At 40.7% G+C, this 27,724-nt stretch overlaps 1 protein-coding gene across 3 annotated transcripts; it reads right to left on the reverse strand.

Annotated features, from left to right (window-relative positions):
• Window positions 1-1,244: 1,244 nt before the first annotated feature.
• LOC135497071 (type-1 angiotensin II receptor-associated protein-like) lies at window positions 1,245-26,096 on the reverse strand. Of its 3 annotated transcripts, none has more exons than XM_064786765.1 (7): window positions 25,997-26,096; window positions 18,709-18,743; window positions 16,782-16,896; window positions 9,606-9,705; window positions 6,191-6,224; window positions 5,403-5,518; window positions 1,245-1,721 (listed from the first exon to the last, which is right to left on the reverse strand). In XM_064786765.1, the coding sequence occupies exons 1-7, from the start codon at window positions 26,021-26,023 to the stop codon at window positions 1,603-1,605; spliced, it is 546 nt and encodes a 181-aa protein (XP_064642835.1). In that variant the 5' UTR covers window positions 26,024-26,096; the 3' UTR covers window positions 1,245-1,602. The 3 variants fall into 3 exon arrangements, with proteins under 3 accessions (XP_064642835.1, XP_064642834.1, XP_064642833.1); XM_064786764.1 differs by lacking the exon at window positions 9,606-9,705 and adding an exon at window positions 12,556-12,661; XM_064786763.1 differs by lacking the exon at window positions 9,606-9,705 and adding an exon at window positions 16,288-16,396.
• Between the last annotated feature and the right edge of the window lie 1,628 nt (window positions 26,097-27,724).

Raw genomic sequence — 27,724 nt, forward strand, 5'->3', positions numbered from 1 at the left:
AAATCAAAAATCCATACGATATGTGATGTATCCTTGCTTAGAGTACCTCCCATAAAAATATTATCGAAAAACAAGTCCCTAATAAACAAGATATTGCACTTTTTACCTTTTTAGTTTTAGCCCCCTGGTGGCCAAAGCAAGACTCAGATTGAACTGAAATTTAGCTGATGTATCAAGCCATAACTATGACCTTTACTTCTGAACTATCATCCAACCACATTTCATGATGAAACTTCCTTAGAAAGTGTACCTAAAGGCAGTAAATTGTTTCAGCTTATCACACAGTGAGACTTCAGGGACAAAATTACAACTTAAAAAATATAAGCACATTTAAATCATTGTTTTAACAAGAATTTACAACTTGGATTGACAGATCGAATACACACTTAAATGATATCTAGGGAACAACAGATAGCGAGGACATCCCCAGCCCACACCAGAGAGTGCAGTTCTAAACCTTTTGCCAATATTACCAATGGTCTCATTCAACACAAGGGTTCACCTTTGACAAGCACGACTGTTTATACATGACTGTACCAGCTAGCACGAGTCCAATCCATGTGTCAAGTTCCGACTTGTGCCATCAGGGTATTGAGTTCTCAGAAGACCCACAGTGAAGTTTATCATATAGTCTCATACAGCACAGAATGACCTCGCTTTCAGTTGTGCACTGCTCAGAAGATGCAACACACTACTGACATTACTGATGCTCAGCTTCAGACTAACCTGACTTCTCACAACAGCGAGCATAAAACATTTATATGACTAAGAGTATATATTTGACCTGTCAGCTATTATATTAAAGTGTCCAATTCATTAATACATGTACCTGTACCATACCTCTTTGGCTGGGACACTTGGCAGTAAATACTCTGACATGCACCAGGAGGACGCCGCCACTCATCAAAGGGAAAGTAAGTAAAAGCCATTGGGCTGCTACTCTATCACTCCCGGTATGGTTCACTTCTGACAATCTACGATTCAAGTCACTGTACTTTATACTTGTCAAACGATTATCTGATTTTGTTTGATAACATAAAAATGGGGAATATATTTTGATCCTTGATGATGAAAATACATGTGGTAATGATATAGTTAAATTCTACAATATATCAGGCATAATTTAGCTAAATTTTAAATGGAATTGATTTTTTCATAATTATGGTCATCAACTATTACAATTTGCACTATTTTGTCTTCAAAGAAATACTTCTGATATTCGCACATGGTGTTGGAATGTTAAAAACATTCTTAGACTAACTCCACACAGCAGGAGGACTACTTAAAAACAAGTAGTAAGATGGAAGCAAATAGCAATGCCACCTTGCAAGTGAGAAACAACATGCAGAAGAACAGGTTCATGCTACCTACTTATGAAACAGAGACACACTATCATATTAAAAGGGCACCATGCCTGCAGAAGTTGCTACAAAAATTTGGAAATTATCTAATTTGCAGAGATTAGAATGAGAAAAGCTGGTTATTTGGCAGCGGTACCCTTGACAGAGAAGTCCTATATGTAGATTCGGCAGGATCACATAATACAAATGGACACGAAACCATGAAACTCATGATAAAATGGATCAACACCAGCTCTTGCTTTTATGGCTGCTCGTATGGTTTCTCAAAGCTCTGGTGGGGTTCTGCTGTCTCAACACTGTTATTTCCTGAAGACTGACGATCAATATTCTCGTAGCCTGGACCTCCACTGCTGCTGCCGCCTGTAAAGGAAAAGAATATAAAGACAACACTGAAAATTCAAATATTGTTCATATCATAGAACTGGAGCAGAAAGGCATAATGAAATGGCCAGGGCCATTGTGCTCACCTCATGTGGAGGAAAGATGGATAAAGAGCATGGTGTTGTGTCATGTAGTGTTAGGTTTGATGTAGGTCCAAGCAATTACAATTTCCCCAAAATGGCCAATTTACAGTACATTCGACCTCTGTGACCTTGAAAAGTAGGTCAAATCAAAGAAGACCCGGGTGACACATTGAATGGTTGTTAGAATTAGATGTACCTATGATATAAAATTGGTGCCAATCGGGCAAGTAATACTAGGAATAATGGCATTTTGAAGAATTTAGGATTTGGCCCCCTCCCTGGAGGCCAAACGGCAAATCAGATCGCACCAAACTTCGGTACCTGAGACCACCTGACCAAGGGGTACATGTGTACTTAATTTGTGATCAATAGTCATTGCAGTTAAGAAACGTGCCATAGTTACGGCCTGACGGCCAATTTACGCCATTTGACCTCTGTGACCTTGACAAGAAGGTCGTATTAAAAACCTGTGTGACATATACTGTATGGTGGTTAGATGTACCCATGATATCAAATTGGTGGCAATCGGGCAAGAAGTTAAGGAATAATCACATTTTTAAGGTTTTTGGATTTTGCCCCCTGGTGGTCAAGTGGTGAATCATATTGGACCAAACTTCGGTCCCTGAGATTACCTGACTAAGGGGTAAATGTGCACCAAATTTGGGATCAATAGTCATTGCAGTTTAGAAACGTGCCATCGTTACATCCTAACGGCCAATTTACACTATTTGACCTCTGTGACCTTGAAAAGGAGGGCAAATCAAAAACCCGGAGGATATATGATGCACCTTTGCTAGAAGTAACTACCATATTTTTTTCAAAATTTCCCGACTACTATTAGGGGAGATATTGCATATTTTCACTTTTAACGTTTGGCCCCCTGGTGGCCAAACCATGAAACGAATCGGACCGAAACTTGGTCTCCAAGGTGTCATTACATAAGGGTACATGTGTACCAAGTTTCAACTCAATAGCTCTAACAGTTACGAAACGTGCCCTGCTAACGGACGACGGACGACGACGACGACGACGACGGACGACGGACGCCACGGTATGGGATAAGCTCACCTCTGCTAAGAGGTGAGCTAAAAAGGAGGATAAGCATTATTCATTTTATCCTTTTCTTCATTAAGAAACATACCATATTTACATCATTTGACCTCTGTGACTTTGAAATTTGGTCAAATCAAAAACATTTAAGATATATGATGTATCCTTGCTAGGAGTACCTACCATAAAAATATCATCGAAAACAAGTCGCTAATAAGCGAGATATTGCACTTTTACCTTTTTTAGTTTTGGCCCCCTGGTAGCCAAGTCAATAATCGGATCAGACCAAAATTAGGTGTCAGCGGTTATATGACGTAGGGAGTTATATGTATGAAATTGCAAGTTCAAAGCTGAAGCGGTTAAGAAACATGCCATAGTTACACTCAAACGGCTAATTTACGCCATTTGACCTCTGTGACCTTGAAAATTAGGTCAAATCAAAAACCCGTATGATATTAGATGTATCCTTGCTAGGAGAACCTACAATACACATTTTATCGAAAACAAGTCATTCATAAGAGAGATCTCACACTTTTTAGGTTTCCACTTCTTGCCCCCTAGGGGCCAAGTAAAGAATCGGATCTGACTGAAATTCATTGTTAGAGGTCACCTGACCTGGAGGGTCCAGTGTACAAAGTTTCAAGTTCATAGCTCCAGTGGTTAAGAATTGTTCCACTGTTTTTGAAACAGGATACAGACGACGATGACGACAGACGACGGTCACAGCGGTGTTATATAGAACCCTCTACAGTGAGCCAAAAAGACCGTGTCGGAACTGGGGTTTGAACCGCTTATCAATGAATAACATGGCAATCACTCCATCGAGATGTCTACATATAAGATTTGAACAGTCTGTGACAAATAGTAGCGAAACATGCAAGTGAAATTAAACCTTTGTCCTTGGAAACTAGGTCAAGGTTGAAATGTTTTAGCCCTATGTTAACCTTGCTCATATCAATCATTAACATTTGAAGACCACAGAGTGAAGGTTTCTTGATATATGACTCATGTAGCCTCTCTCATGAAATCACATGCGCCAAGACACATAAGATCAATCAGAATAATATAAATTTTTAAGTAAATCAAGAACAGCACTCAGACAATTAGTTTAAGCTTGCATCAAATTTTTACTATTCCTGTGAGCAAGCAAATGTTGAAGTCTATCACTATCAGCAGTCGCCAAAGAGAACACTCCTAACATGTGGAAAAACATTGGGCCACTAATGACATGTAGGTCTTGTTTATTGTTACAGAAGCATTAATAACGTTTTAAGGGAACCTACATTTTAGAGTCTTGGCCAAATGAAAAAGCCATGGGCCATTGTGCTCACCGTAAAGATATTTGGTGGTTAGGAACTGATGCTGGTTTAACGAACATGCTACATGTATAATATATAGGTCAAATCGAAATTGGAATGACATGTGATTTATCCTGGCTTTGAGTACCTACAATAAAAGTATTATCTAAAAACAAGTCACTAATAAGCAAGATATTGCACTTTCTACCTTTTCAGTTTTGGCCCTCTGGTGGCAAAGTTGAGAATCAGGTCAAACCGAATTTCAGCGTCAGAAGTTATCTGACATAGGGGATTATGTGTACCAAATTTCAAATTCATAGATATAGTGGTTTAGCAATGTGCCATTGTTACACTCAAATGGCCAATTTGCGCCATTTGACCTATGTGACCTTGAAAATGAGGTAAAATAAAAAACACGTATGATATGTGATGTATCCTTGCTAGGAGAACTTTCCATAAATTTTTTTGCGAAAACGAGTTGCTTATAAGCGAGATATCGCACTTTTTAGATTTTAACTTTTGGTCCCCTGGTGGCCAAGTCGAGAATCAGGTTAGACTGAAAGTCAGGGTCACCTGACCTGGGTTGGTCATGCGCACAAAGTTTCAAGTTCATAGCCCTAGCGGCTAAGAAATGTGCCACTGTTTTTGAAACAGGATACAGACGATGACAACGACAGACAGGTATTGTATGGACTCCCCTATGGTGAGCCAAAAAGAATAGATTCTGCCACAAAGAACTATCTACCCTCAAAAGGACTTGCATATGAACCTTAGAATAAGTGTATATGAATTTTTTGGCACAAACTGTTCACTTGTTCAGCAGATTTAGCTTGAGCTCCACCTTTTTGACGTGCTTGTTTCTGTTCATTTTTTTCCAATCAATTCCGAACCGACTACAGAGAAAAAAAATTGGGGGGATGGGAATGCAGTCTTTACATTCCCCGAGATCCTCTGAATGTAGAGTGGTTTTTGACATCCTTACAAACAACGAAGTACAAAGGTCCGAGGTGTCATTGACTCCTCTATGATTTTATTCATGGGATTGATAAATTGGCCTGCATACTGAGTGGAAAAAGGAATCAGAAAATCTTCAAAACCTTTGATTAAATGCATTTACATGTACTTCGTACTTCATCATTTATATAGAGGGTTACGAAAACCTGCCTAATGATCAACTTGCATATGTTTAGTTTTGGATGAAACCAGGATACTCCAACAATTATACACACCTAATCCAGGAATGCCAGGTATTCCAAAGTCTCCATAGCTGCCTCCTCGCTCCTGGTATATCCGGTAGACAATGAAACTCGTGAAAGGCTTTAGAAGCAAATTCACTATACTCATACTGAACAATATGTTAAGAAAACATAATATAAGCTACCGATAGATTTTTGTCAATACTCTATCAGCCATTTCTCTCCAGCCTTTGCTTCAATGCCAAAACAGTGCTTGTAATCCCAAGATCTCGAAAATAGTCAGAAATACCCCAAAACCCCCACTCAACACCTTAAAACACAGATCAAGACAAATCTAGCAATAAAGAAAACAGAGCAGAAATACTCTTATATCATTTCTAAGGCAAATCCAGTGCATTAGGTGTCATATTCAATTAATCAGCAATCATAAATGTGATTTTGGCTTTGGTCATATGACATTTTAAGAAAAATTCTGACCAAAACATCCAGAAAGTAACCAACGCAAGTGCCTTGTCTTTGTTGGCCCTTTGGTATATAATATGTGACCCACCACGACAAAATGAGTCGCATGTCGCACAGAAGATGAGCCTAAAATGACACCAGGACATAATAGAAGAAATTGATATGCTCCGATTTTACAAAAGGCAGACAATGGTGAAATGAACAACCAGTCTGTCTCAACCTGTCAAGCTCAGAGCGACATGCGACCTGTTTTGTCATGGCGGGTCACATATTAATAAGTTGTATTTAAAACACAGAACCACTTTAATAGGCTGAGTGAATCAGAGATAGGCTCAATCAAGAACATGAAAATAGGATACCCAAGAGAGAATCTGTACTCATTCCTCATGTCAGCTGAAAGAGAAAAATGATAGATTATAAAATTGGCAGTGTACAATAGAATCATAAATATTTCCATAACTATTAACCCCAGACAAAAATCTTTAAGCTCAGCGTGATAAGTTTTCTAGTTTAGATCTCGCACATAACTTGCTATTGGTACATCTTACTTTACCAAAGATAATGCCCAAATTTGGAAAGTACAGAAGAGACAAAAACACATTTTAAAGAATGACCATGCTAAATGTGTGTTCATTATTACTATGCTCACACCCAGAGTGGGTTTTAAACATGAGTAAGCTCTCAGTTCAAGATGGTGGGTACAGTGACGTAAAAACAAAAGAAATGGCCAGGGCCATTGTGCTCACCTCCCTCACGGACAGTTTATTATGTACAATAAAAATTTACCAATGATCATGCCCTTTGTTTTTCGATAATTTTTGCCCCTTGGTGGCCAAACCAGGATTCGAACCAGACCGAAGGCTGCAAGGTTTCATAACAGTTGGCTACATATGTACCAAGTTTCAAGTCGATAGCTTCAATAGTTACAAACTGGCCTTGCTAATGGACGGGGATGGGAGATGGACGCTGACGCTGTGCCATAAGATAAGCTCATCTCTCCTCTCAGAGAGGTAAGCTTAAAATATGTTGGGAAAATTTCATTTCATTTGAGTTTTTGTGTTTAATGCTAATCTAGGGCTCTTTGAAGTTTGGTTTTTGGTAATAAATCAAGGATATGACCCAACTGCCACCTAGACCCAACAATGGGTCTTCTTCTAATTGTTTTCTAAATGTTTCTGCCAAGTAATATATGTTTTCAATGATAATTAACCAAAGGTACATTCCTTAGAATCATTTCAAGATAATTTACAATTTTTGAAAATTAGTAAGAAAAATTTGTCCCTTGCACGGAGTGACCAGAAGATTTTGACCCCCAATGGGTTAATTTATTTTACCAGGGACATTTCCAGCTATTAGCTTATATTGTTATCATTGTTTACTGAAAGTTTCACACCTGTATTCAATGAAATACATTTTCGACAATTTTTGAAGTGAAAAAAGGTTTAAAGTTCCACCGAATGACCCCAAGTTTTAGACCCGGGGATGAAAAGTGAAGTTATTTTCAGTGTTTTTCCTAAAAAGTATGAGGCCAGAGTGTACGGTACATGCACAATAAAAAAATATATGGGTGCGAAAGGGTTGAAGCCCAGGAATAAGCGTAATTGCGTCTATAAACATCAGTTGGCGCAAAAGGGTTCAAGGTGTTATTATGCGTTAACTTGGGACTTATCAGAAACAATAAAATTTGGCAAACTTAAGGGAATCCTATAGAGTAACGAAATAATGCCCCTTAATGTTGTCAGGGGCATAAAAATAGATGTTAATATTATGTCTTTTAGGTCATTGGCCTTTAGGTTATTCGCAAATGAAACTGGAAACAGATTTGCGGGGCACCACTCTACCCAAGCAATGCAATCTGAGATACTTTTAAGAAGACATTGCAATCAGCCAGTCCAACCGGAGGTGGGATGATAAGGGGTTAGGTGAGAAAGTTTGTTCATGGTTCCAGGGATGCCTGAAGAAGGGAGAGGGTGGATGTTCTGAAGGAATTCCTTTGAATTTCAAAATGTCTGGCAAAAGTTTTGGACAACCTAAAATATGCTAAATCATCAATAGTGAAATGACCAGAGGCAATGTGCTCACCTGTTCTCAATAAAACAAATGCGGATACAATTATAGATACGCAGAGTTTGACCTCTGTGACCATGGAAATTTGGCCAAGGTCAATATGATTCTAGCACAATATTAAGCTTGTATAGATCAATGACAGTCATTTGAATATCACATATTGAAAGTTTCTTGACATATGACCCACATTGGGTTTTATGACCTTGACCTACTTACACCTGAAAAGTAGGTCACACTGACCCAAATCTACATCAATATGAAGAGATGTCTAATACTAGGTGTCTACATGTCAAATTTGAATACTCTTTGTCAGAAAGTGAGGAAAAATAGCACCATTGGTGAAATTTTAGAGTTTGTCCTCTGTGACCTTGAAAAAATTGTCAAGTGATATGTGATGTAGCCTTATCTGATACACTGACCATAAAATGTCCTCACTCTCTACTACCACTGGCTACAAAATGGCAAAAAGAGATTTGGAAGATGGTTGCCTGGAGACCAGAAATTACACCACTATTAGCCAGATGCCACAGTATTATAAAAGCTCCCTAACATGGGACTGAAACTGTTAAGGCCAAATCTTTGGTTATTTGAGAAAAGGACTGTGAAAAGGAAAGACTGTAAGGAATTTTAAAAAGTGCTGGTTATTTGGGGAAGATGAGGCTCAGTGAGCACATTGAAACAGGAACAGGAAACTGGAATGATGTTGTTCTGCATTACAAAGACAAGAGTTTTAGTTGTGAGCAGATGCAGTGGCCAAAAGGGGATGCCAGGATCATGTTTTGGGGAAATTCTGCATACGGCTGGGTGATAAGGCAGAAGCTGGTCCAAGGAGATTGGCACACGCAACATTATTTATACTACATACAGCATCCAAAGTTTGTTCATGATACTATTCCTTTCACATCACCTTTCATAAAATTCCATACACGGTAGAGCAAAATAATATTGCCACAACAAACTAACTTCACCCTACCCTCTTTTAATATTTTCGCCTCACTTTATCACAAAGCAACAATTCAGCAGAAGGGGCAGTTGGCAATCAAATACTATTTGCTCCATAGCTGACAGATCTGCTTGTTTTTAACTCTTTCACTGCCAGCCCTATTTTAAAGTTTTCCCCCCATCTTGTCAGCATTTTTGCCATTTTTACCACTTTTTTGTAGCAGGAGCTGGGGGCCCTCTTTGGCGCCCTCGACCATGCCCTCGGCCACGTGCAGCTTGATTCCCACCTGCAGCAGACGGTGCCCCCTGCCCACCATCACCTGAGTCATTGTCACAACTACTTATATCATTACCCCCAACTGCCTGGTCATTATCATCAGCAGAATCAGGCTGATCACGCAAATTGATCTCAAATTGGTCTATCTTCACCAATTCACCTGACTCGAAATACCCACTTCCTGGGGACAAGATTGAACCGAATGCTTCCAAGAACACTTCCAAAGACATAGCGGGAGGTTTAAATCAACGTAGAATCAATAGTTTGGTTTACTTTTTGATGGGTAGATGGAAACACCGAGATAACGTTTTGAAACGTTATTGGCAATTTAGCGACCTATTTTCAATAACGTTTTAAAACGTTATTGGCAGTGAAAGAGTTAAAAGGCAGATGTATGTTAGAAGGAGAACTCTGTCAAGCCGGAAATCGACTTTGATCCCTTTGCAATTTTCATGGAATAGACACATGAAGAGACTCTGTGGCCTTACTATTTTGGAGTATATTTTCAAATCTCTGATTGGCAAAAGGCTGGTGAACGCCAATCATTACTATGTCAAGTATTATACCCAAAACTTGCAGAAGAAGAAACTGAAATGGCATAAAAAAACAAAGTGATAACATAAGACACAGGTACAATAAACTGCGGTAAATGTTCTAATCTAGATATATACTACAAGCAATGAAATAAAATGCACAGTTGAATAAAGTCATGAATGTCATTTCCCTCTCTTAAAGGCTGAAGCCATTGGTTTACTTCCGTGGTCGTTCCCATAACAAGAGGCACTCAGCTGAAAAACAGGGGAGCAATGTACAAGACATTGTAAGTACCTGGTCAGTCTCTTTCAACCTCAATTTTGTTTTACATGTACATACTGATATGCCTATATCACAATCTCAAGTTTCACGTGATGGTGGGCAGTGGGTGACGGCACCCTTCTTTCTTTCAACTGACTTAGAGCGGCATGTTTTTGCGGTGGTCTGTGTTAAGCTTCATATTTTTCCGTTTTTGATGCAGTTGACCTTTTGAATATATACACACACGGTCTCGGGGGTTTCCAAGCCAAACAGCATCACTCGTGTGTAGTCTGATACCTCAGAAATCCGGCACTCGAGTGGTTTTGTATGCCACAATATGCCATTTAAACGAAGATATTTCCCCGATTCAACATCATCGCCACCATTTGGATGTATCCTGGAGCAGTCCACAACAGAGCAAGGACGGAGCGCACTCGAGGAGACATCATTGCATCCCTTTGGGTGAAAAAAATGAGGTAACGTCTAACGTCATTATAACAATGCGTCAAAAACGTCTGGCATAACGTAAAGGAAGAAAAAGCTTACGTCACCTAAAACCGTTGCTTCGGATATAGGTTTTGTGCATGTAAATACACTTCAATCCATTGTAAGTGCAATTCAAGGGAAGTAGTCGAGTTTCGGCTCCAACTCTGTCTCAACAATGCGAGTCCATACTCGCACGTGTGCTTTTTGGTATTTTTATCTCATGGCTGGACTGACCGCCGCTTGAGTCATATTCCCCCCGTCGTTTTTTTGTCTTTGAACATGCAATCAATGGCATTGTGGCTATCATAGATTATCAGTTGTGCCTGGTTGTAGGCTACACCTGCAACAAACTTGGCCGATTTTGTGGGATATTTTTGTTTGAATCTGCATAAAACATGAGTTTGTTCCCTGGGTTTCATTGACCTCGGGCATGAGATAAAAAGCTTACCCGTGCCTTCATTATGTCCAGCACTCGGACTAAGTTTGGACATGGTAAGGGCTGCGTTAGGCAAGGAGTTATTAAGGGCACAGCAAAATAGTTGCTGACAATCGCTGGCCCAGTGTACGGGGAGACACTGGAAGGGAATATAAAGCTAACCTGTGCCTTGGTTGTGTCTGGCCCTTGGACTAACTTTGGACACGGTAAAATTTGTACCGAAACCCTCGTCAACGAAGAATAGTGAAGCAATGGAGTTGGCAAGGTCAAGAGACGGTTATCGCAATGCACGGTGATAACTGATGACGTTATGGGGATTCCCCATTGTAGCGGGTTATTCAAAAAACATACGGAATTAGCCGCAGGTGCCCGTTTTCAGCTTTTTAAAAGGCTACGGCGTACTCCGTAGGTGCCCCCATATGGGGTAACAGTACAGTGGGGATCATACACAAGCAGCCTTCTCCACAGGCCGTTTTCACAGGGGCGGCCCGCCCCGTTGAAATTAAATATGGACATATATCGCCCCGTTGAAAATCGCACCGCCCCGATCAAAAATCAGCCACCCTGTTAGAAAAACACATTTATTTACTTCCTTGACATCTGCCTACGATCCCGTTTCCATCCAGCCACTTAACTTGCAATTATTTTTTTTTTTTAATTTTCATTTATCGAAGCACCTATTCCGCTGACCGGGAGTTCAAGACATGTAAGAGCGCTAATGGTGCACATTGTTCGGTGGTAAGTCAATCATGTTTTTTAGGCAGGTTTTCTTCACACACTACTCACTCTTGGGTTTCAGAACGGGTCACGTTCGCGGACTAACTACTACGGCGGCAACAAACAAACTTCTTGCGAATTACACACTTCAATATCTGCGGACGAATCGGCATTATAGCAGTGCTCGTATACAAAAAAACCCTGAGAAAAATCAGTACAATACGCTGGGAAGGGTGGCTGTTTCAATTATTTTACACACCTTGTATAGTTTATGTTCAGATTAGCGGTATAATACAATAAACACATTCCTAACATTTGGATTCTTCAATCTACATCGATTTTATGCTGTTACACATTCTGCTGAAGTGTTTTTGTGTATTTATTATGAAATGAAACGAACCTGCAGCAGGGGATTCGCAACTCAACAAAGAGCCTTCTGTAACTCAAGCTTAAAAGCAGATTTCACACAGCTAGCAATTCAGCCTACTGTTTACCTACTTAAACTTGCGCATCTGAGAGCATCAAAGTTTCAAAACTTTCCCTCAAAGGGCCCCCCCCCCCCATCCAGCTGCGCTGGATCCGCCCCTGATTGGATTGGGTCGAAATCCCAGGATTGTAATTCTTGATTAACCGGAATCAAAATTTCTTCACAGTCCTTCAAATGAAAATTTAGGTCCCTTGCATCTGGTGTCTATGCCAGGGCAGGTTAAAGACCCCACCAAGTGAGAAACATGAGTAGCTTGAGTGGTCTCCACCTTTTGCCGAAGTTGGAGTCACCAGGCCAATAAACCCAACTGGTTCCAAAGTGGCATGCAAAAATGCTCATCCCGCCTTGGAGGAGGAAAACTCCTTAGAGAAAATCACCTCCAAGTGCAGAGCGAACACTGAAGAAGAAGAAGAAAAACAAGTAAGCATAAAAAGAAAGAAAAGAGACAGCAAAACAAACGTGCGACACCAAAAAAGCCCATATAACAACACCAGATGGAAGCTGTTTTAACTTTTACCAGTGACATCTGTTGAACCATTCTCAAAGCGCCGCTGCCCCATAGGCTGATAAATGCCCATAAACACGACATCCAAACCAATGGATAGAGTTTGCATTAAAAAGAACTGAAACAGACCAGACATGGGAATGATAAGTTAGAACAGATGACAACAAATGCTGACCCTCTACCAAGTCCGAAGTGAAAGAGAGGTGCTTGATATCAGCAGCATTCTTCGCATGTTAAAGCTGGTTTTTTAACTGCCAGTCCATTTATTGAACAATCGAATCTGAATTGCAATTCAAAGATGTTTAACAAGCATTATATCATGAGGCCAAAGGGCCTGACGCTCAGCTGAAATACACGGTACAATGCACAAAAAAACGGCCAGGGGCCATTGTGCTCATCGTCGAGATATTTGATGGTAAGGAATTCATCCTGGCTAAGAAACATTCTACATGTATAGTATATACAGGTCAAACCAAAGTCGGTATGACATGTGATGCATCGTTGCTTGGAGTACCTACCATAAAAATATCAACGAATACAAGTCACTGATAAGCGAGATATTGCACTTTTTAGGTTTTTTAGTTTTGGCCTCCTGGTGGCCAAGTTGAGAATCAGATCAAAATTCGCTGTCCAGGATTATATGACGTAGGGAGTCATGTGTACCAAATTTCAAGTTCATAGCTTGAGCGGTTAAGAAACGTGCCATAGTTACATTCAAACAGCCAATTTCCGCCATTTGACCTCTGTGACCATGAAAAGAAGGTCAAATCAAAAACCCATATGATATGTGATGTAACCTTGCTAGGAGAACCAACAATGAAAATTTTATCAAAAACGAGTCACTCATAAGAGATATCATACTTTTTAGGTTTCCACTTCTAATCCCGTGGTGGTCAAGTCAAGAATCAGATCGGACTGAAATTCATTGTCAGTGGTCACCTGAGCTGGGGGGTGGAAAAATGGAAAGTACCTGGTAGGTCTCTTTCAACCTCAATTCTGGTAACATATTGATATGCCTATATCACTCATATACACCAAATAAAAAGGCTCTCGTTCAAGTAATGACAAAACGTGCCACATATTAGTGGAATTTAAGAGCTTGAGCCCTATGACCTTGAAGAGTAGGTCAAATCGAAAACGAGTGTCATATGTAATGGAGACTTATTAGATTCACCAACCATTTAGTAACTCTGGCTATAAGGTTTTAAAATGGCAAAATATGATTTCCAATATGGCCGCCTGCCAAAATAAAGAAACTAATATACATGTACAAGTGAAGGTGGAAAAAAAATTGAAATAAATATTTTTGCCCTGAACATGCTGAAGTGGGATCAAACCCACAACCTTCGGCGTTACAAGAGCGGGAAATTCAAATCAAGTTAAAACTAGGTCAACACCACCTGGTAGTATCAATCAAAACTATTCCAAATTTATATCAAAACCTACTTGCATGCAGACTTCCTCAACTTTTTTTCAAGCCTCTATCTATTGGAATACAACGACAAAAGAATTCTATGTAATACATGTATATGCCTTTAGCCCCCTTGGTGATAAAAATTTAAATCAAAACAAGCTTAATTTTTTGTCAGGGGCATTTCCTTGGCTGTTCTTCCTCATGGCCTGATTTGAAGTGCCTAAGTCTAATGGTTACAAAACGTGCGCCATGTTGACGGATGAAAGGACAGACACCATTCTGAACAATTATTTTACCAGCTCTGCTGACTTTCGTCAGCTGAGCCAAAAACCTACACTTTCCACTTTTCCACCAGAACTTCGTCTACCTCTGGATTCATTCTGCAGAGTTGTGACCAAAGCAGGTGGTGAACACTCAGTCCGTGTCTGAAGTGTGAACATTCTACACTGGCGACCAACAATAGATTTTCATCGCTTGGCCACTGGTAAAATTGCATAAAATGACAAAGATCCTGTGAAGAACACTAGCTGATATGGTGGTGTTATTTATTGACAGATTTACTTCAGATGCAAATGACCACTGCAAAAGAAAGTAAAGCCACCATGAGGAGGTGCAATCACCTGCATAGGGTCAGTAGGATGTGGGCCTTGCTGTGTTATATATAAAACCATGAGAAAAAGCATCAAAATCCACTGTGAACACTTAAGCTAGGTGCACACAGAGCTTGTGACTGCGTGATCGCAGCTGCAAGCCGTATCCCCAAAGTCATGCGACGACGCAATCCTCTAGACTGTTGCGATCATGTGTGACATCGACGACGCCAAATCATCACCAATGTTTCATCTCGCTCCTCGTTCCATTCTTCAACCATGTCTGTGGGCGCTGCCACTTGAAATCATGTGGTGTAACAGCAACGATTTGATTGGTCGAGAGGTAATAGATTGTCGGCAAATTCTATCAACGCGCAGGCGAGCGGTGCAAACTACTCGCGCAGCCTTGCGTCCTATGGCTGCGGCGAATACGGCTCCGACAAATATCAAATCATTTTGATCCTTGCGATTCCGACTGTGCCCCGGGACGCAAGAATAAAATGGCTGCGGTCTCCAGTGCACACAGACATTTGCGTCCTCGCAAAGAGCCTTGCGGCTGCAATCACGCGGGCACTAAGCTCTGTGTGCACCTAGCTTTAGAATGGAAGGTGAAAACAGGTACATGTACATTAGAAACTGTTTTTGTCCCTCAAGTCCTTGCTTTGAAATTAAACTTACCACAGCTTGTTCTATCAGTGCATGCTATTTGCTGGTGTACATATTTCGGGGATAAGGTTACAAGAAATTTCTTAGAATTACTAAGAATGTACATTTCATTTTTTTTCATTTTCATTGGTTTCCGAAGGACCACCCAACCCAACTCCTGCTGACCTCATCTCAGGCAAAACCTTCAAAGAAAAGCAACAAACCAGACCAGAACTATTCATGATTTTGATTCAAATATTTACACAATTTGATAGTATAATTGTTAAAATTTTCATTTTTAAATGAAAAGACCAGGGGCCATTGTGCTCACCGGATCAAACTCAGGTTGGGAAATGTGCTCCAGTTACAACCAAATGTAAAATTTACGTCATTTACCTTCACGACCTCGAAAATTAGGTCAAATCAAAAATTCTGGTATGTCATGCATCCCAATTAGAAGTACATGTGATAAACTTTGGAGATGATACAGTCATTAGCTCAGGGCTGATTGCACTTTTTGTGTTTTCAGTTTCAGCCTCCTAGTGGCAAAGTGGCCGATAATCAGATTGGAGGGAAATTTGTTGTCAGAGGTCATCTGACCTAGGGAGTCCTGCACACAAAGTTTCAACCCCACAGGCTTGGCAGTTAAAAAACATGCCAAACACGGCCAATTTACCCCATTTGACCTCTATGACCTTGAAAAGAAGGTCAAATCAAATATCCAGGTATCATATGATGTATCCTAATTAGAAGCACCCGAGATAAACATTTTGAGATAATCCAGTCAATTGGACTTTTGTGTTTTAAGTTTCGGCCCCTTATTCGCCATGTTCATAGCCCTAACGCTAAAGAAACGTGCCACTATTTTTGAAATAGGATACAACGACGGACACTGCGCTGTTGTATGGACTCACCGTACCAGTTAATAGAAGTTTAGGAGCATCATTTTACTCATCATACCCATCAAGGGTAACGTTGTGTATATTGAAACATTTTCAATGCATCAAAGTCATGAATGGTCTGTAACATAAGTGCATGCTATACCAAGCATCTGTCAGATGGATGCTCCACTTATCTCCGATCTCTTGGTCTTACCAGTAACTGACAGGTCGGCAACATTTTCAAAATGTTTGTGGCCTCGAGGCTGGTAAATTCCCATAAATATAATATCTTGCAAAATAGTGAATATTTGAAGGACAAACAACTGAAATAAAGAATAACAGGTGACCCTTGGTTTGTGTCATTTCGTTCCTTTTAGTACAATTGGCACCACAGCATCAACAAGTCCAAATCAAGCAAACTATCATAGGTCAGGTCAGTAGACCAACTTCTCAACCAATTCTTACATCACTTTCAACATCAAAGAGTATCATGGCAGCAGTGTACACTGTAAGCACATCGAAAAAAGCAACAAGTGCTACTGAATGAGTACTCACAAGTGCTCGTAACACTTTCCATGACAAGTGCACATGACGCCCTTTCCCCAGACTACACAATGTAGAATTCCACTTTCAATAAGGCAGAATACTGATCTTGAAAATAAATCAAATTACTGATTTTTACTAGTAAGTTTATTTATCTATACTTACCATGAATATTGCTTCTGAATTCTCTTGGTTGATTATACCATAGGCACCAAACGCCAGAGTGAAAAGATTCATGTAAATATATGCAGTCGGAAGATAGCCCTCGGTCATTGATGCCCTTAAACAACAAATGAAAGTAAGCACTGAAGATCAAATACTAATGTCACCATTGTATCATTCCCCAGATTTATGATGTCGGGCCGCCAAAATCACGACGTTGTCCGCAGCATGCAATGGAAATGGCTTCTCACGAGGACCCATGAAAATTTTGGGACACTTTTTTAGAGAGCGCGAACAAGTATCTATCTTGGAGAAATCTCATCCAAAATCAGGGTGCTACATTAAGGTTTCCTTAATTTATTAATGACGTGAATGAATACCATAAAGGTTGCTGTTGTTTTCGTTTGGTTAAGCCTTTTATCAATGTGACGAAAGAACAGACACTCCTTAAACGGTTGCTGGTAATTTCAAACTATGATATCTGCAGTGCGGTACCACTAATCAGGCTGTGCTTGCATACAGTGATGCTCAATTGATAAGTCTTTGTATATCTAAATTAAACAATGCATTGGTGGCTTATATGGTAGAGAGGAGCCTTCGACTAAGGCAACACCAATGGTCCAAAAATCATGGAAATTGCGACGTCCTGATGCTGTCTGACGTCATAAATGTGGCGAATGGCGCAATGATGATATTAGATAAACAAGTTTAATTCAAGAAAAATAGCCTAAGCCATTTTTACTCAAGCAAGTGCATAACGAACTGTTCCATTCGATTGAAGAAAAAAAATATGCAACTGCAATTTTTTCCCAATTTTGCTGCACCAGAACAATGGAACTTACTAAATCAAATATTAAATCCTTTTTGTATTGTCTGGGACACAAGCCAAGCCAAGCAAGCAAGGAGTGTCGTCCAAGCCTTCCTAAAACTTGGTCTATACAAGGATGATTAAATTTTGGGATATTCGATATTTTAACATTTAGATATTTGATATTTAGTTGGAACCATTTTTCGACATTCCAAAGGAATATTGATTTCATATATGTATTGGCGGTTGGCCTGTCCAATCATATATACCAAGTTCCAACGGCACTTTACTTAGACGATACCCATAATGTATTTTAATACTCATTCTCCAAAGCAGACATAATATCAAAGCATATTTTCTCAGCTAATATTAGCCTCCATTGCATGTGTGTTGCATATATGATACACAAATGAACCCATCAACAATGCTCGAACAAATACCGTAAATGTGCGATTAACTAAACATATTGGAGGCTGTTGTAATTTAACTCTGTTTAAATTTACTATGGTGAATATAAATATCTGTTTTGAGCCGATTAAAAGTGTTCATGTGTCAAAAATTCGATGTCAGAGGTTATCAATATCATACATAGAGGGTCATGTGCAACAATTTCAAAGTTGTGAGCTTTAGCGGTTAAGAAACGTGCCATTGTTACACTCAAATGGCCAATTTTAGCCATTTGACCTCTTTGACCTTGAAAAGTATGTCAAGTCAACACTCATACAACTTGGAATGTATCCTTGCTTGGAGTACCTACCATAAATATATTATTGAAAACAAGTCACTGATAAAGGAAATATTGCACTTTTGACTTTTTCAGTTTTGGCCCCCTTGTGGCCAAGTCGAGAATCATATTGGACCGAAATTTGGTGTCAGAAGTTATCTGACATAGAGGGTCATGTGTACCAAGTATTAAGTTGTTAGCGTTAGCGGTTAAGAAATGTGTCATTGATTTTGAAATGGGATACGGACGACAGACACTTCGATATTGTATAGACTCCCCTACGGTGAGCCAATAGGTTTACCACTTGGACAAATGGAATTTGACACTGCCGATGGTGCCATTTTCATGTGCAGTAGCTCTCCAAGATGTACAAGCTGATAAACCGAGGCTGAACTTACCATACTGTCAGTACAAAATGGACCACCAGAATGACCTGAAAATGGAAGGGAATACAAATCAGTAAAAGTTGACATGGAAATGGCGATCATGGTAAGGAAACAACAAGGCCAACAGGGAGGCAAGGAGTTCAGCTTCACCGGTGTGACATGACTGCTTCGAGCCACCTGGTTCATTCCCCAGGAAGGGCGGACATTACATCACTTTATTTCACAATGACGCCATAGATATACATCAAGTCAACCACTTTCTTAAGCTGGATCAATTAATGATACACATTTGAAGATGACACAATGTTTCTTGAGATAGGTATTAGAATTATATAACCTCGACTTCTTTACCCCTGAAAAGTAGGTCACATTGACCTGAATCTTTGTGAACATGAAGAGATGACCAATAGGTGTCTACATATCAAATTTGAAGAGTCTGGGACAAATAATGACAAATGAAACGGCCAGGGGCCATTGTGCTCACCGTATACATCTTTTAGTAGGCAGGATCATGCTTAGTTTAGAGGTGAATCAGGTGAACACAATCAGGCATGAAGACTTTTTTTAGATGTGTATTGATGTCAAGTAATAAGACAGGGCAGTATATATAAGTTTATGATCCAACCAATAATTGTCTATGACATCAACAAGATCAATATCGTGTGATTGCTAAGAGTCCCTGCAATAAAAAATTCATCGAAAAAAAGTCATTAATAAGCAAGATATTGCACGTCCTACATTTTCAGTTTTGACCCCCTGGTGGCCAAATCAAGAATCAGATGAGGCCAAAATTCGATGTCAGAGATTATCTGATGTAGGGGGTTACATGTACCAACTTTCAAGTCCATAGCTTCAGCAGTTAAGAAACGTGCCATAGTTACACTCTAATGGCCAATTTACGCCATTTGACCTCTGTGACCTAGAAAAGGAGGTCAAATCCAAAAATCGTAGGACATGTGGTGTATCCTTGCTAGAAGTCCCTGCCATAAAAATTTTATCGAAAACAATTCACTCAAATAAGCAAGATATTGCACTTCTTCCTTTTTCCATTATGGCCCCCTGGTGGCCGAATAAAGAATCAGATCAGGCCAAAATTCGGCATCAAAGGTTATCTGATGTAGGGGGTTATATGCACCAAGTTTCAAGTTCATAGCTTTACTGGTTAAGAAACGTGCCATAGTTTACACTCCAACGGCCAATTTACGCCATATGACCTCTGCGACCTTGAAAAGTAGGTCAAATTGAAAACCCGTAAGACATGTGATGTATTCTTCCTAAGAGTACCTACCATAAAAATTTTATCGAAAACAAGTCACTTAATATAAGCGAGATATCACACTTTTTAGATATCCACTTTTGGCCCCCTGGTGGCAAAGTTGAGAATCAGATCAAACTGAAATTCAGCACCAGAGGCTATGTGATATAGGGGGTTATATGTACCAAGTTTCAAGTTCATAGCTTTAGTGGTTAAGAAACGTGCCATAGTTTACACTCTAACGGCCAATTTAAGCCATATGACCTCTGTGAACTTGAAAAGTAGGTCAAATTAAAAACCCGTATAATATAAGATGAATATTTGCTATGAGTACCTACAACACAAGTTTCATCGAAAACAAGTCACTAATAAGCGAGATATCACACTTTTTAGATATCAACATTTGGCCCCCTGGTGGCCAAGTTGAGAATCAGATTGGACCGAAATTCAGTGTCAGAGGTCACCTGACCTAGGGGGTGCTGTGTACAAAGTTTTAAGTTCATAGCCCTAGCGGTTAAGAAACGTGCCACTGTTTTTTAAATAGGATACGACGACGGACGACGACGACGGACGATGGACACTGCGGTATTACATAAGACTCCCCTACGGTGAGCCAAAAATCAAGAAAATGTAAGATACAAGTCAGAAAAGACAAAAGGGAAAAGATAAAAAATAATAAAATAAAAAAATATTTTTGGCCGTCCCTGACCGGGGTTTGAACTCACAACCTTTGGATTGCCACAACACGAAAAACACAAAACATGCAATTTCGGCCATATCTGTGTCTGCGTTGTGACCTCTGTGACCTCGACAAGTAGGTCAAATTAAAAACCCATATGATATATGATGTATCCTTGCTATGAGTACCTACCACAAAAGTTTTATCGAAAACAAGTCATCAATCAGCGAATAATCACACTTTTAGATATCCACATTCAGCCCCCTGGTGGCCAAGTTGAGAATCAGATCAGACCGAAATTCAGCACCAGAGGTTATCTGGTATAGGGGGTTATATGTACTAAGTTTCAAGTTCATAGCTGTGGAGGTTGAAAAACGTGCCATAGTTACACTGAAACAGCCAATTTACGCCATTTGACCTCTGTGACCTTGAAAAGTAGATCAAATTAAAAACCCGTATGATATATGATGTATCCTTGCTATGAGTACCTACCACAAAAATTTCATTCCAAACAAGTCATTAATAAGCGAGATATCACACTTTTTAGATATCTACATTCAGCCCCCTGGTGGCCAAATTAAGAATCAGATCGGACCGAAATTTAGTGTCACAGGTCATCTGACCAAGGGAGTCCTGTGTACAAAGTTACAAGTTCATAGGCTTAGCGGTTAAGAAACGTGCCACTGTTTTTGAAACAGGATACGACGACGACGACGGACGACGACGACGACAGACGACGACGGACGACGGACACTGCGGTATTGTAAAGACTCCCCTACGGTGAGCCAAAAAGTGTCAGTATCAGTGAAATCTTTGAGTTTGACCTCTGTGACCATGGAATTTAGGTCAAGGTCAAAATATTTCCTGCACAACATTAAGCTTGTTAAGATTAATCAATGGCATTCATTTGAAGATCACACAAAGAAGGTTTGTTATATGTGACCCATTAAGAATTTTATGACATCATTGACCTACTTATACCTGAAAAGTAGGTCACACTGACCTAAATCTTTGTCAACATGTACAAATGCTTGATAAGTGTCTAAATATCAATGCGACTGTAATTGAAACACCTCTCACAAGGTGCGATTTGAAAAAAACGGCTTTTGCAAACTCTATTTTGAATATACGACCACCCACTGCCGTGCGATCAAAATCACAAAACGTGATGACGGTACGTTTTAGACAATGGGAGACAGCTAAAATGTGGAATCGGGAATGATTGCATCCTTGCGTTGCCAGTTGGCAGATTCCACATTTTAGCAATCTCCTATTGTCTAAAATGTACCGTTGCCACTTCCGGGCCAACTTCTCAAGTGTCGTATTGGGAAGCCCTATCATTTCCTACAAGTCAAATCCAACATGGCCGCCGACAGGGTGGTGGACGCTGATTCATTTTAGACAACAACTCGCTAATCTACTATCTAGCACACAAATGTCATGAAACGTTCAGGAAATGTGGAAAATGTTCTGTTTATTTCGTTTATAACCATTAGATTTTATTTAAATGACTTTATCACTCACACAACGTAGTGAGTGTAATGGTTATGTATGTATACACTGTATATAAAAGTGTAAACAAAATTCATATATATATCCATCATGTCCATCGAATCTGAAAAAAATTGTGCAGACCCATGACAATTCTGGTTCCGGTACAGTTTTGTCGCATTCCATATGGGCCGTGCGTTGGCCGATCCTGCATTCATGACGCACCGCACCCACAGTTACCACGTCGGACGTGAATCCCATTGTTTCCTTCATCGTGACGCAATTATTTCATGACGTCATGAGCCATTGACCATTATTCACACCAGCGCCACTGAAGTGCGGGTGTGGGACATCATGTATTTAAAAATCGTCTGCTAGGACATACAGTTGTGTGAGTTAACTAGAGCTTGCCCCTTACATATTAACTCACACAACGTAGTGAGTCACTCAGTGAGTGTAATGGTTACGTATACACTGTATGTAAAGTGTAAACAAAGTGCATATCCATCAAGTCCATGGAATCTGAAAAAATTTGTGCAGACCCATGACAATTCTGCCATTCTGGTTCCGGTACGGTTTGTCGCATTCCATATGGGCCGTGTGTTGGCCGATCCTGCATTCATGACGCACCGCACCCACAGTTACCATGTCGGACGTGAATCCCATTGTTTCCTTCCTCGTGTAGCAATTATTTCTTGACGTCTTGAGCAATTGACCATTCACACAAGTAGATTTATTCACACCGCCGCCACTGAAGTGCGGGTGTGGGACATCATGTATTTAATGAAATGGCCAGGGCCATTGTGCTCACCTCATGTTGAGGAAAGATGGATAAAGAGCATGGTATTGTGTCATGTAGTGTTAGGTTTGATGTAGGGCCAAGCAATTACAGTTTCCCCAAAATGGCCAATTTACAGTACATTCGACCTCTGTGACCTTGAAAAGTAGGTCAAATCAAAGAAGACCCGAGTGACACATTGAATGGTTGTTAGAATTAGATGTACCTATGATATAAAATTGGTGCCAATCGGGCAAGTCATTACTAGGAATAATGGCATTTTGAAGAATTTAGGATTTGGCCCCCTCCCTGGAGGCCAAACGGCAAATCAGATCGCACCAAACTTCGGTACCTGAGATCACCTGACCAAGCGGTACATGTGTACTTAATTTGTGATCAATAGTCATTGCAGTTAAGAAACGTGCCATAGTTACGACCCGACGGCGAATTTACGCCATTTGACCTCTGTGACCTTGACAAGAAGGTCAAATTAAAAACCTGTGTGACATATACTGTATGGTGGTTAGATGTACCTATGATATAAAATTGGTGGCAATCGGGCAAGAAGTTAAGGAATAATCACATTTTTAAGGTTTTTGGATTTTGCCCCCTGGTGGTCAAGTGGTGAATCATATTGGACCAAACTTCGGTCCCTGAGATCACCTGACTAAGGGGTAAATGTGTACCAAATTTGGTATCAATAGTCGTTGCAGTTTAGAAACGTGCCATCGTTACATCCTAACGGCCAATTTACACCATTTGACCTCTGTGACCTTGAAAATGAGGTCAAATCAAAAACCCGGAGGATATATGATGCACCTTTGCTAGAAGTACCTACCATATTTTTTTCAAAATTTCCCCACTACTATTAAGGGAGATATTGCATATTTTCACTTTTAACGTTTGGCCCCAAACCATGAAACGAATCGGACCGAAACTTGGTCTCCAAGGTGTCATTACATAAGGGTACATGTGTACCAAGTTTCAACTCAATAGCTCTAACAGTTACGAAACGTGCCCTGCTAGTGCTAACGGACGACGGACGACGACGACGACGACGGACCACGGACGCCACGGTATGGGATAAGCTCACCTCTGCTAAGAGGTGAGCTAAAAATCGTCTGCTAGGACATACAGTTGTGTGAGTTCACTAGAGCTTGCTCTTTACATATCAACTCACACAGCAGGAGTGAGTCTAATGGCTACGTGAATGTATGTAAACAAAATTCATTTCTAATCCAGATGTCCATGAATCTGGAGCGTCTGGAGCAACGGAGAGGGAAAATGGAAGGGGAGGGGCTTCCCACAATGCACTGGCTAAAACACATCGGAAGGATGGGGGTTTCGGGGGCTCTCCCATAACAACAGTTGTGCGAGTTCACCAGAGCTTGCACTTAATAGGGAGCTCTTAAGCGAGCTTTATGGTTAAGGGTCGAATGTGTGTGTGTATACCGTCAACGAAAAAAACTTGACCCGGTTGACCGGAACCAGAAAACCTCTGCACCCAGGTGACATTTTTGCACGCGAATCGTATACGCTAATGCACAGCAATTTACCTGGGGAGAGATTTTCTTTTTCCAAACAATTCAGCGGGACGCTACGATGTTTACGCAGAGAAGCCACTGTTCGGTTGAAGATTTCGTCAAAACAGGGCCGAATCAAAGTGTAACGATACCCTGGGGCGAATCGAAATGCATTAAACAACAAGCTGCATCGCTGCCAGAGATTATTTTTCTCTTTCCGCGACGAAATCGTGCTTTGAACTGGCAAAATTCCGCAAAAGATTTTCCGTAATCCGTCTGCTAACTTTTCCGTAGTTTCAAGCGCACCAACATGATCGGTCCGGGGCTGCCCGTTTCGAAGACGATTTCGTCAATATCATGGGGTGTGACAATATGTCAACGGTCTGGTTCCATTAATAATGCAATAATCTTGAAAGTACATTGGTCTCAATGTCTATTTCCCCGTTTCCATGTCAAAATCCTACCGTGAAACCTGAAACCACTCGTCCACAACACTGGCCATTTTAATTTTCCGTAGAAAGCGCATGCGCACTTAACTCAAACGCACGCGCTACCCTCAGGTCTCACAAGCCGGTGCGGAGGCCAGGCCTACCTGCCTCCAAAAATGACGCGACGTCATTTCATGCATACCCCTGTTCCAGCGGCTGTAGACTTGGCAGTACGTTACTCTCACACAAACCAATACATTTCTGAATAGCATGTCTCTTGTATTGTAGAATACATCTGACCAAGTTTGACCAAGTGATCAGGTGTTAATCTTGAAGTTATAAGGCATAGAGGTGAATTTTTTTCAAATTTGCGTTATACAGGGTGTCTCATGCATTGTGCTACATCAGTCTATGCATGACTGTATGTCTAGGCGACGTTGGTCTTTTTGAATTAGAATATAAATCTTAATTACACTTGGGTTTTGGGATCATTACGCTTATCTCTGGGCAAAAATACCTATCCTTCTCCTGTTGTGTTTAGTTTCCCACATTCTCCCCACTTATTTTCTATACTGCGACAGCGTCTATTGGGTCAACTGCCATGATGGCATCATCCTAACTATATCCCCCCTCTCCCACCCACCAACTACTCGCCATCAATCATTGACATTGTGTGCTAGCCAACTGCTTCTTCGGTAAACTGCCATGATGGCATCATCCTAACTATATAACCCCCCCCCCCCCACCGAGTCTTCTCGCTCACCAGCCCTATTAACGAAGAGCTCCCTATCAAGGCCTGAGCCTTCCTCATATTACATATCATATCATTCATAGGCCTATCAAACTTGCTTTAACCTGGTGAACATTATTAAGGATGACCCCGAAGTCGGCTTAGGCCATCAGACGTGTTTTGAGTGTGCACATTTGATTTCTTTTAACGCGGATTCGTCTTCATCAAAAAGGTCGATTATTAGTTCCATGGACGGATGGATCAGCTGACCATCTGGTCCATGATGACGTCCATCCTCCATGTATCATCAATCATGATATGCCTTCAAACATCAATTCTGTGTTAAACAACGGAGAAAAGAGTAGCTGAATACGGGATAGACAGATTCCTTAGCCTGAAAAGAGAAGGACCGTTACCTTTAAAGATGTCTGTGGCGCTAACATGATGGAAATATCTGATCACAACACTCGTATGTGAAACACAAAATTTTGAGAGCTGGCAAAATTACAACTTCCGGGTTTGTTGTGGTCGTCGGTTTATCTTTTCCATACACGCCGCTCTAACTTTCAATATGTCTGCGCCCATGAAATAATTTCTTTCTTTTCTTTTTGTCGGAAAACCGCTTAAATCACAGTAGATCATTGTATTTTAACTAAATTGGTTTACTCTCCTAATATGAGGAAGGCTCAGGCCTTGATAGGGAGCTCTTCGTTAATAGGGCTGGTGAGCGAGAAGACTCGGGTGGTGGTGGTGGGGGTGGTGGTGGTGGTGGTGGGGGGGGGGGTATATAGTTAGGATGATGCCATCATGACAGTTGACCGAAGAAGCAGTTGGCTAGTACACAATGTCAATGATTGATGGTGAGTAGTTGGTGGGTGGGAGAGGGGGGATATAGTTAGGATGATGCCATCATGGCAGTTGACCCAATAGACGCTGTCGCAGTATAGAAAATAAGTGGGGAGAATGTGGGAAACTAAACACAACAGGAGAAGGATAGGTATTTTTGCCCGGAGATAAGCATAATGATCCCAAGACCCAAGTGTAATTAAGATTTATATTCTAATTCAAAAACACCTTAGCCGACCCCCCCCGTCCTGAATAGTTTGAGGTCTCACTAGCCAGTGGTGATCAGGTGTTAATCTTGAAGTTATAAGGCATAGAGGTGAAATTTTTCAAATTTGCGTTATACATATGTATATACAGGGTGTCTCATGCATTGTGCTACATCAGTCTATGCATGACTGTAAGTCTAGACGACGTTGAAACTTGGTCAGATGTATTCTTCAAGAGACAAGCTATTCAGAAATGTATAGGTTTGTGTGAGAGTAAGGTACTGTCAAGTCTACAGCCGCTGGAACAGGGGTATGCATGAAATGACGTCGCGTCATTTTTGGAGGCAAGTAGGCCTGGCCTCCGCACCGGCTAGTGAGACCTGAGGTCAGCGCGTGCGTTTGAGTTAGTGCGCATGCGCTTTCTGAAAATAGAAATGGCTTGTGTTGTGGACGAGTGGTTTCAGGTTTCAAGGTAGGATTTTGTCATAGAAACGGAGAAATAGACATTGAGACCAATGTACTTTCAAGATTATTGCATTATTAATGGAACCAGACCGTCGACATATTGTCACACCCCATGATATTGACGAAATCGTCGTCGAAACGGGCAGCCCCGGACCGATCATGTTGGTGCGCTTGAAACTACGGAAAAGTTAGCAGACGGAAAATCTTTTGCGGAATTTTGCCAGTTCAAAGCACGATTTCGTCGCGGAAAGAGAAAAGTAATCTCTGGCAGCGATGCAGCTTGTTGTTTAATGCATTTCGATTCGCCCCAGGGTATCGTTACACTTTGATTCGGCCCTGTTTTGACGAAATCTTCAACCGAACAGCGGCTTCTCTGCGTAAACATCGTAGCGTCCCGCTGAATTGTTTGGAAAAAGAAAATCTCTCCCCAGGTAAATTGCTGTGCATTAGCGTATACGATTCGCGTGCAAAAATGTCACCTGGGTGCAGAGGTTTTCTGGTTCCGGTCAACCGGGTCAAGTTTTTTTCGTTGACGGTATACACACACACATTCGACCCTTAACCATAAAGCTCGCTTTAGAGCTCCCTACAATGTAAGGTTACAATGCTAGTATTCATAACAGTTAA

This window comes from Lineus longissimus, chromosome 12, assembly GCF_910592395.1.
Source record: "Lineus longissimus chromosome 12, tnLinLong1.2, whole genome shotgun sequence".
In the NCBI taxonomy this organism is placed as follows: Eukaryota; Metazoa; Nemertea; class Pilidiophora; order Heteronemertea; family Lineidae; genus Lineus; species Lineus longissimus.

Bases quoted from the DNA above. Each gene is read 5' to 3' on its own strand.
- LOC135497071 (XM_064786763.1), bottom strand. From the start codon at position 26,023: ATGTTAGCGCCACAGACATCTTTAAAG. The intron at 16,897-18,708 runs GTAAGTTCAGCC...TTGTTGTTTAAG, and splicing joins CATTTTGTACTGACAGTATG to GGCATCAATGACCGAGGGCT. The intron at 1,722-5,402 runs GTGTGTATAATT...TTTCCTTTACAG, and splicing joins ACCTGGCATTCCTGGATTAG to GCGGCAGCAGCAGTGGAGGT.